Source organism: Bidens hawaiensis, unplaced genomic scaffold (genome assembly GCF_021521415.1).
Source record: "Bidens hawaiensis isolate Kalapana, Puna unplaced genomic scaffold, B.hawaiensis_p1.1 tig00005195_1, whole genome shotgun sequence".
Lineage (NCBI taxonomy): Eukaryota > Viridiplantae > Streptophyta > Magnoliopsida > Asterales > Asteraceae > Bidens > Bidens hawaiensis.
This window is the reverse complement of record NW_027491335.1, coordinates 989,513-999,941: the sequence shown is the minus strand read 5'-3', so window position 1 is coordinate 999,941 and position 10,429 is coordinate 989,513. Positions and strand designations below refer to the sequence as shown.

General features: G+C 34.5%; 1 protein-coding gene across 3 annotated transcripts; it reads left to right on the top strand.

Annotated features, from left to right (window-relative positions):
• The first annotated feature begins 5,078 nt into the window (after positions 1–5,078).
• Positions 5,079–9,597, top strand: LOC143629483 (phototropic-responsive NPH3 family protein NPY2-like). 3 transcript variants are annotated; one of them, XM_077098750.1, is made up of 6 exons: positions 5,079–5,506; positions 5,932–6,030; positions 6,506–6,642; positions 6,784–6,853; positions 6,936–8,126; positions 8,818–9,597. In XM_077098750.1, exons 3-6 carry the CDS (start codon positions 6,581–6,583, stop codon positions 9,373–9,375), a joined length of 1,881 nt encoding a protein of 626 aa, XP_076954865.1. In that variant the 5' UTR covers positions 5,079–5,506; positions 5,932–6,030; positions 6,506–6,580; the 3' UTR covers positions 9,376–9,597. The 3 variants fall into 3 exon arrangements, with proteins under 3 accessions (XP_076954865.1, XP_076954866.1, XP_076954864.1); XM_077098751.1 differs by lacking the exon at positions 5,079–5,506 and adding an exon at positions 5,537–5,754; XM_077098749.1 differs by lacking the exon at positions 5,079–5,506 and having other exon boundaries at positions 5,537–6,030.
• The last annotated feature ends 832 nt before the right edge of the window (positions 9,598–10,429 follow it).

The window sequence follows — 10,429 nt, the reverse complement described above, 5'->3', positions numbered from 1 at the left end:
TTATACGAATACAAAACTAGAATATTGAGCGCATATGAACAACTTTTAATAGTTATTGTTAGGAAATATAACAAAAAAGTAAGCATTTAACTAACTAAAACAAGAATTGACTATCAATTTCTCAGTAATAAACATTGACTACATAGATAATTTTAAAAATAATGCTTAAATATTTCATTCATCAAAGTGAATCATATGCCGGCCACGTGGACCACTTGAAAACGTGCTACTAGGAAGGTTTGGGCGTGATGCATCAACGAGAGGACTGTTTGGAAACAATACTACGACATATATACACACACACAAATTCCCAAGGGCATAACTGCAAGGTTTCTTTGTTTTTTTTGTTGGCACATTTCAACCGAAGATCAAGATCTCAACCCGCCGGCTTAATTACCTACGTGACAAGATTTTATCATTCCTTTTTCAGTTTTGTGTCACAGACAAAATCTATACGTGGTGCTCATACGTATTAGGTGTTAAAATGTTAATATGGCTTATTTAGTCAATGTTTATAACCGAAAACCTAAAAATTAATCTTTATTTTGTTTTGATGGCTAGTTTTCTACTTTTTAAATGCTATAGCAGTCAGGAATATCCGAAAACAATAACCGAACATAAAACTTATCCGGATATCTGGCAAGTATCGGGTATGATATCTGATATGGAGTCGGTCCATTCCGTTATTCCGGTATATGCTCTCTCCTGTAGCATAGGGGCCATCAAATAAAAAAACAAGATAATAAATTTAAGGAAATGGTATTGATGAATGATCGATCGATCTATTTATCATGTTGAAGATAATGAATTATTAGTGGCATAGTCAGCGGCATGTGTTTTAGTTTAGGATACCCATACCCTTGGGAACATACACACATTTATTGATCGATCACAAGGTATCTTCATTCTTCACTTGTCTGTCTTCGAGTTCGAGATATCGTATCTTACAGGTGTGGTATATTTTGGGATGTGATCATAATATCTAGATTTGGTAATTCTCTCTACTTATTAATAAATTAATCATGCAACACATAAATAGGTGTTAGAAACTTACAACAAAACAAACACTTGCATATGTTATTCACTTTTTAGTGAAGTAAGAAAAAAAGTCATAGTCAAAGAGCAAATTTTTTTTTTCCTTTTATATGTATTATTATTATCACATTTTTATTAGAACATAATGTTTCATTTAGGGACACCAATTTATAACACATATATGTTAACATTACACAACCCAAGTTTTAACATGTTTAAGTTTGAGTTTAACATGTTTCGTATCTTAAACATATCAACATGTTTAATTTTGTGTCCTAACATGTTAAAAACATGTTATATGTTAGTAACATGTGTAAATTTTTAAGTTTAAAAAAGTAAATAAATATACACTCCTACAGTCCTAAAACTAAAGTCATACTTACATAAGACATTTCACTAGCATGTCAGAACCGATGTATTTTTAAAGGATATTATGATTTGCTTCTATCGTCTTTTGTTTTAAATATGTTATGGATTTGTGGTTCTTAATTTGTTTCAAATATATTATGGAATATGTATTAATTAAAAATTTTATGTTTGTTTTGAAAGTTTTTGTTTCATTACATATGTATAATTCTTTGTGTCTTTTTAAGTAGGTTCTGTAACATGTCTTAGCAGGTTAATCTGTAGCTAAACAAACTTGTGTCCGTGTTTGAAAAAAATGACATGATTAGTTATCGTGTCGTGTTCTTGTTAGTAGCACAAGTCACTGTGTCTTATCATTTCGTGTCTGACATGTTAATGGCTCTTGTTTCATTCGATTGTAATGAACGGAATATATTATTGCGGGAGCCTCTTCAATAAATGATGCGTAAGCACTATCCTGATAGACCGAATGAACATGTACAAACACCCCCAATCCTCCCCCTCCGCGCCCTTTACGTCGACTGCCATCACCTCTATATCAGTCATGACCGGCTCAAAAAACGTCCCATTTACTATCTCTAATATAAACACTTTAAAAGAAATATACATTAAAAGAGCCGGACAGTAGAAGAAGCCAAGGTACATTTCACATTTACTCTTTGTGACATGAATGTACTCCATAACTTAACAGAGATGGAGGAAGGACATGTCTTTACACCACCATTCAGTTAATCTCACCTTGGAAATGCAAAATATCATTTTTATTATTATTTTTTTAATATTATAACTTATCTTAATTTTTCATATAAAAAAAAAAGAAAAAGAAACGATATCTTAATTTTTTAAACGTTCTTCCGATTTTAGCCACATGTTTAATTTAGTTTTTTAGAAAATAAAATTTTCTAGCCCTTTTTATATGCTTTTGTGTTTAATAGAGTTAAGGTTTACGATATAAGAAAGCGATTGATTAGATATATTCTGTATCGTTTGATAACCATAGTCTTAAAGGTCAAAACTAAAGACCATTTTATGTTTTGTTTACTATGTAAATAAAACGAATTTTGCTTATATAGATGATAAATAAGATATTATTAACTTTACGTTGAAAGCGTATAACATGCCTTGTATAAACTAAATATAGGAAACACGATGCTAATTACTAAGACTATCTACAAGAGCGGTGTTGTTTGTTCGATTATAATATGCCCCTCTGTAAGGCTAAGTCTATGGGGATGCGGGGGCAATTCAAGATTAATTACTTTTTATATTTGACTTTGTGGCTTCAACTACTTTTGGTTCAAAATTTTTTTAATGATTTGTATACAATCTTTATAATTAAAATTTATATAATTATAAGTTTTAGGGTTAAGTAATATAACAAAGATATATAATATTTTTTTAAAAAACATTGTTTATTTAATTTTTATCACATTTTTATATTTAACAACACTTTTAACTTATGTAAACTACTTTGCCACCAATTCATATTGTATAAAACGGTTATTTAATCCAAATCAGAAAAGAGCTTATAAATAAGTTGTTGTAGACTTTTCTTTCTCATTTTATCTCCCTTTTAACTTTCTTTAAAGGTTGATCTAAATTTTTTTAATATCTACGTACAAAACTTTGATAATGTCAAAATCGGTATTGACGCTAGACATCTTCTCTGAGGAAGACTCATTCGGGTACCGAGAGTAGTTCAAAACGCTATTGAAAAAAATGCATCTATAGGCTTGCTAATCAAGGCTAGGTGGTCTGTACTATGTATCAACAAGGTGTAACATAACATTAAGTGCTCTTTACTATGAGCCATCAATGCTTAACATAGCACTAAACATTAACTGCTTTTAAATTATAACACTGCGCCTAACATTTTACTTTAAACCTTTGCATAAAGCTTACATCTATAACATGTGTTCTATTCATTCTGTTATATAAATAGTACAAAAGAAAAAAAAAATTATAAGCCACATGGTTGACCTCTATAAATTTATACATTAACTCGCTTTTACATTACTTGTCAATCAACACACCACCCATGTGCTACTTGGCACTTCAGTTTAACCCCTTTTCCCACTAGTCTAATGATTATAGTATCTTATGATCAAAATTCATTTACAAAAGGAAGCATAGTTAAGATAGGATCGTGTACCTCTAAAATGACTTGAATCACATCACAAATCAAATTTGCATATGAACTTTCATTAAAATGAGTATCAAGGTCCATCATGGATCCAGACAATGTAGTAGAACTCGTTAGATGTTAGTTGAACGATAGGGTATGAACTAGCGATTAATCGGAATTAATTGGATAGAAATTTATATGTGATTTCTTAAATACACACACACAACTTCATGCATAAAGTTATCAATTTTGGCCGGCTTTGGCCAAATAGCGATCAATCGACGCTTAGTAGGTGGAGTGCCAACTAGCGATTAATCGGCGCTTAGACGCTATTTTTACAACCATGAATCCATATGAACCATGTTTATTTTTATTTTCTCTCTTTATTTTATAGTGGTATATCATGGTGCTTACAATTTGAGTTTCATGCAACACATTATTGCTTCAACATATTGAGGAAAAAAAACACCCACAATTTGTCCCATATAAATCCTAACATTTTAAGTAACTAAATTCATGGATTATTTATTTGTGTTACAAGTTTTCATGGAAACGCCTATTAGTTTCGGTCTAAGCATGGACTGTGGTTAATTATTCTAGTTTCACCTCATACAAACAAGTCTTGTGATTATTACTTTCGCTTCATAGGTACATAACTACACAAGCAAAACTCAATGTTAATTGTACAATTTTACATGTAATCAGGTGTTGAGTAAGCCCTTTTAAAATCAGTATAAAACCTAACTTGGATTCTTAAAATCAAGTTTTTACGTCAAGTATTCTTTGTCGTAGTTACTTCTAGCGCTTCCAAGATGATGTTTCTAATTCTTTCAACTGTAGAATCATTTATAAACCACATAAATTTCTTGTGTTTTGTTTATTTGCTTTTGTGTGTGTGTGTGTGTGTGTGTATGATAGTGTAACGTTGATGTGTTGTTGTTCTCATTGATTCCTAACAAGTACTATCATATCTGAATGTTTGAAAAAGTTTTGAACGGTTTTCCCTATGTTTACCAGGCTAAAGCCTACTCTAACAACCCAAATTTTGAACTAAAAAAACCAATGTACCTAACCTGGTAAAACTTATAGAGATTAAGGTCGAATATGTGTATACCCTTCTTCTTCATCGTGACTTGTAAACATGCAATAGCATCAAGTTATTTTTTTTAAATTTATAAACGGTTATATCGACCAATGGCACAAGATCCAACACAAGCCAACGATCACAAAGGTGCCCCTAGCCGACTGACGCCCACTCGCTAGCGCCTTGGATCACATGACACCGTTGTGTCATTCGCGACTAGCATAAAGCGAGCCACCGGCTAGCGCTATGATTAGCGGGCCTCCACGGATAGTCTCACAAAAGATTTTATAACTAATCTCAAAACACCGATGAATATTTTATACTTTAAATATTATTTACCATTTAGATTAAATTATACGTCTCAATTATCTACGGTCAAAATAAATCAAATCAAATCGTCATTTCAAAAGGATAATCAAATCAATACCTATGCCTAACATAATGAGCATAATATCAAGTGAGGTAATAAAAGATTTGGTACAGAATTCAGTAGATTTGAAGGTGGTCAAGAACCATAACTTGGTAAAAAGGTAAAAAAAATGGTAAAAAGGTAAAAAAAAATTACAATTTAAAACATATGGAGAGTACAAAGTCCACATTTAAAGGAGGGAACAAAAAAAGCAGATTGTCAGTATTGGCGTGCATAACATAGCAGTAGATTGGCTGGCCATCTTGATCATAACCCTCTGCAAAACACACAACTCAAATCATTCAATTCAATTCAATTCAATTCAATTCAATTCACCCAAACCAAAAAGATTTTATCTTCAAAACCCATGTTACATCTTTCAAATCTTTCTTCTTTAAACATCAAATTAGAGGTTTGAGATTAAAGTAAAGCAAAACGCCTAGTAGTGCTTCTGTTCTGTGTTCTGTTCTGTTCTGTTCTGTTCTGGGTGAGCACTAAAGATTGGATTTTAGTGTAAAATGGTTTCTGCTTTTGAGAGGACACAGAATATGGAAAACAGCTTGTCTTGTTCTAAACACATGTCTGTCTTTGTGTCTGTGTCTGTGTCTGTGTCTGTGTTTGTGTTCTTTAGGTGGTTTGGTGGGGATAACTTAGGTTTATTGTCTCTGTTTTTGCATGCTTATACAACAATAACCCTAAAAGCTTTCATTTTTATCATCTCAAACAACTGTTCATGTGGGTTATATAGTTAAAGTTTTGATTTTTATGCATGTTCTTGTTTCATTTATGATAAATGCATAAATATATATTTATGGGTTGAATCTAGTTAGTTAAATAACTGATTTTTGGGATCTTTTTGGCTCTCAATCTACTACCATTACTTTAATATTATTTTATTTTGTACCAAAACAGATCATTAGATGCTTGTTGTCTGCCCTTTCCATGGCTTATTGCAACTGATTCCAAGATGCTGTTTTCCATCTGTTTTGCAGGGCTTCTCAATCTCCAAAGGTAATGACTAAAATTATTATTTGAACTTATTTTTTTAATAAAGTTTCAAGATTTTGTATAAAAAGATATAACATAATGCAGAGTGATAGTTTCTAGAGAGATTTTATACAAAATAGGAAGGGGGGTTGGAGTCAGATTTGTGCTTGTGGGTGTGTCTTATTTCATGTTTCTTTCTCTCTCTACTGGTTTTCTTGAGAGAGAAAGTGAGAGGAGGGTGTGTTACTGTTGGGTTTGTCTCCTGGGTTAGCCCGGAGTCTGTGGGCTTTGCCACTTAACCAGGACACACCCTCTTAAATCACATTCCATCTTATTTCTTTTACATCATTTAAAGAAACCCACAAGAGTTTTTCATCAAGAAATCATCAGAAAAAGAATACCCATCAAGAAATTTTGAATCTTGAAACCCCTTTAAAGTTTCATTCAAGAAATCTTGAAAAAAAAACAATCTTGAAGTTGATTTCTTTTGCATTTTTAGGGTGAAATGGTGGTAAAATTTGGGGATAAATAGTTTATGAAGTGAAGGTGATTTGGGGTTTTGAAGCTGGTCAAGATGAAGTTCATGAAACTTGGATCCAAACCCGACTCGTTTCAGACCGATAACAACAATGTTTGGTAAATTTTTATTGCTTTCTGTTAATCATTGTGTTTAATATGCGAAACATGTAAATAATCCCTCATTAGATAATTTTAGCAGATTATATTATTGGTTATTTTTATCGATACCTTGCTTAAATTATTTATTTGTTATTACAGGTATGTTAATTCAGATTTAGCAACAGATATCATCATCAATGTAGGAGATGCAAAGTTCTATCTTCATAAGGTACTAAAACCCGAGTTGTAAATTAAAGCATTAAACTTGTGCACGCCCTATGATATTTAACAATCGATAATCATGTATGCAGTTTCCATTATTGTCAAAGAGCGGGCGATTACAAAAGTTAGTAGCAGACACAAACGACGGTACTGGGCACGGGGATGAGATTAGTATTCCCGACATTCCAGGCGGTCCTGCTTCATTCGAAACGTGCGCCAAATTCTGTTATGGCATGACAATAACCTTAAACGCATACAATGTTGTCAGTGTTCGTTGTGCAGCCGAGTATCTTGAGATGCACGAAACAATGGATAGAGGAAACCTCGTTTACAAAATCGATGTTTTCTTAAGCTCGAGTATTTTCCGAAGCTGGAAAGATTCAATCATAGTTCTGCAAACAACTAAATCTATGATGATGTTGTGTGAGGAATTAAAGCTTGTTACTCATTGTATTGATGCTATAGCTTCCAAGGTATCAGTTGATGTTTCTAAGGTTGACTGGTCTTACACTTACAACCGTAAGAAGCTTCCCGAAGAAAAGGATAATCATATGTTAAACGGGGTTATTAGAAGCATGACCGTGCCAGCCGATTGGTGGGTGGAGGATCTTGCTGAGCTGGAGGTCGATTTGTTCAAACGGGTGCTCGTTAATATTAAAAACAAGGGTTTGGTGCACGGTGAGGTGATCGGTGAAGCGTTAAAAGCTTTTGCTTCTAGAAGGTTGCCCGGGTTTAACAAAGGCGTGATCGCGAGTGGTGATGTTGTTAAAGCCCGGTCGGTAGTTGAGATTATAATCGCCCTTTTGCCAACTGAAAAAGGAAGTGTTTCGTGTGGGTTTTTGTTGAAGATTTTGAAAATGGCGGTTTTAGTGGGGTCGGGGGAGAGTGGGAAGGTCAAATTGGTCAAACAGATTGGTCAACAGCTTGAGGAGGCGTCGGTTAGTGATCTTTTGATTCGGGCCGGTGACGGTGAACCGACAGTTTATGATGTGAAATTGGTTCAAAAGATAGTTGAGGAGTTTATGGTTCGGGATCATGAGGCGAAAGGTGAGTTTGAAGTCAACGGAAACGAGATTCAAGAAGTGAAACGGTCAACGGGTGGGCTGTTGACCGAAGCTTCAAAGTTAATGGTGGCTAAACTTGTTGATTCTTATCTTGCTGAAATTGCTAAGGACCCGAACCTACCGTTAATAATGTTTACCGATCTTGCTGAAACGGTTTCTGGGTTTTCTAGACCCGCACACGATGGGATATACCGGGCCATTGATATGTATCTCAAGGTACACATAGTTCTTGTTACTTGTAAATTGTTATCTAGACTTAGGGGTCCTAACGGGTCGTGTTCGCACGTTGACGGGTCCATCAAGTTCACAGGCAAACGACCCGTTGAACCTGAATTTGTTTTAGTTATTTGTATATTGTTGCATAATATTTACTCTAAAACTACGATTTTACAACGACCAAAAAAATGTATATGCAACAATCACATTTTAGTAAGAAAGTGTTATGTTACTCTATCTTTTAATAAGTTTTAAAATCTAGCTTAAAATACCCAACCAATTTAAATTATGATATAAAGCACGTTTTAAAAGTTATAAACGAAAGATAAACGGGCCAACCCACAAACCGGCCTGGTTGACACACGCACGACCTGTTTAGTTAAATGCTTCCACGGGCTTGACATGAACCCATTTACACTAAAGCCCAAACCTGCATAATTTTTGTGTTTTCGTGTTGTGTCAGGATTACAATTTTTGAGTTTTTGAAAACCGTTCGGTCTTGGCTTTATTGTTTGGGCTTGAAATTTTTGGGCCGGAAAATTTTGACCCAAATGAAACGAAACCGTCGCTTATTGTTTGGGTTTGGTCATTTGGTTTTTCGGATACGGATCTGTTTTATAGGTTCTCATATCAGGAATCGTCTAACTTAACTAGAGTATTATATGATTTATCGGGGGCTAAAACCGTGCAGGCACATCCAGGGATAAGTAAAAGTGAGAGGAAAAGAATATGCAGATTAATGGATTGCAAGAAGCTTTCAGTGGAGGCCTGCATGCACGCGGTTCAAAACGAGCGGCTCCCGTTGCGTGTAGTGGTTCAAGTTCTTTTCTTTGAACAGGTTCGAGCCACAGCTACATCTGGAAGCAGCACACCGGACCTACCGAAAGCAATCAAGGACCTCAACAGTGGCTCACATGGAAGCTCATGGTCAACCACAACTAACCCAGAAGAAGACTGGGACGCGGTGGCCTCAGCCGAAGAGCTCCGGTCCTTGAGGGGTGAGCTAGCCGCATTGAGGCTAGAACGAACCGCTAGTCATGCAAGGAGCCCATTAGCCGATAAGGGTCCGGTCAATAAAGTCAAAGGTCTATTAGCCACAAAGCGGATGCTAACGAAGATATGGTCGAGTAAAGGTGGGACCGGGGAGAATAGTGGGTCGGATTCGTCTGAGAGTCTCGGGTCAGGTAACCCCGAGGATGTGAAATTAGCGAGGACACCCTCGCGAAAAGGGCGGCATTCGGTGTCTTAAAAGAAAGATTTGGAAACGAAAAGGGTCTGAATTTTATTATCTTTTGTTGATGGGATTATGTTAGTAGGTATGTGGTTTTAGGTTAGGAGATCTCATAAGTGTAGTGTTGGGTCTTTTATGTTTAGGGAATGGGAAGAACAAAGAACCCTAGAAGTTGATGAAATGTAACAAAAATTGAGGTTTAAATCTTTGTTGTATGGCATCAACTTATGATCCTTAATATCTTTTGATCCGATTAAGGTTTATGTGTCACGATGTTTTATACTTGAAAAATGATAGAAACGTTTGAAGTTAAAGAGGATACATGTCTTGTTACTTAAATGTTAGTTTTAACTTAAACGAGCTGTCTTGAGCTTTTTACAAGGCGATCTCGAGCTTAAGTTTCAGTTTATTAAAACCAAACAAGTCGTGCCAACTCATTTAACTTTGAGCTCATGTTGAAACTGGTTTGGTAATTCGTCTAGCTTGATAAGCATCCCCAATCCGCTCCATATGTCACATTAGTTTGTAAACATGAGAACGTAGATACCTTGATCGGCTGGGAAACAAAACTCGACCCGAAGATTAAATCTAAAATTTGAAACATCGTAATGGTTATTCAATTATAAGACTGGGTATGAGATTGTTTTAATAAATTTACGAGGTTAAGAGAAATCACTCAAATCTAATGACTTTTAGTGCTAGATTCTAATATTCTTTTAATTAAGCTTTTTGTAAATAGAGATCCTTTTCTTTAGGACTGCGATTATTATTATTATTATTATTATTATTATTATTATTATTATTATTATTATTATTATTATTTAGTTTTGTGTTTAGGTCACTTCTAAATCTAGAGTTAGTTTTATTTTCCTTTTTATAAGTAGAGAAATCTTCAAACATGATGAAATTAAATAAAATTAGATAGTACGAATTACAAAATACAAACAGAAATCTATATAGATATACTTTAGCAAACAACCTATAACCAATACCAGCAGGTTAACCCGATGTGCATTGAGTAATCAGGTACCTAACATGCATGCCACTTTGTTTCAATGTGCATGAGGCTGAG

Coding starts and splice junctions, on each gene's coding strand:
- LOC143629483 (XM_077098750.1), top strand. CDS start 6,581: ATGAAGTTCATGAAACTTGGATCCAAACCCGACTCGTTTCAGACCGAT. Junction 6,643..6,783: donor ACCGATAACAACAATGTTTG/GTAAATTTTTAT, acceptor TTGTTATTACAG/GTATGTTAATTCAGATTTAG. Junction 8,127..8,817: donor CCATTGATATGTATCTCAAG/GTACACATAGTT, acceptor AAAACCGTGCAG/GCACATCCAGGGATAAGTAA.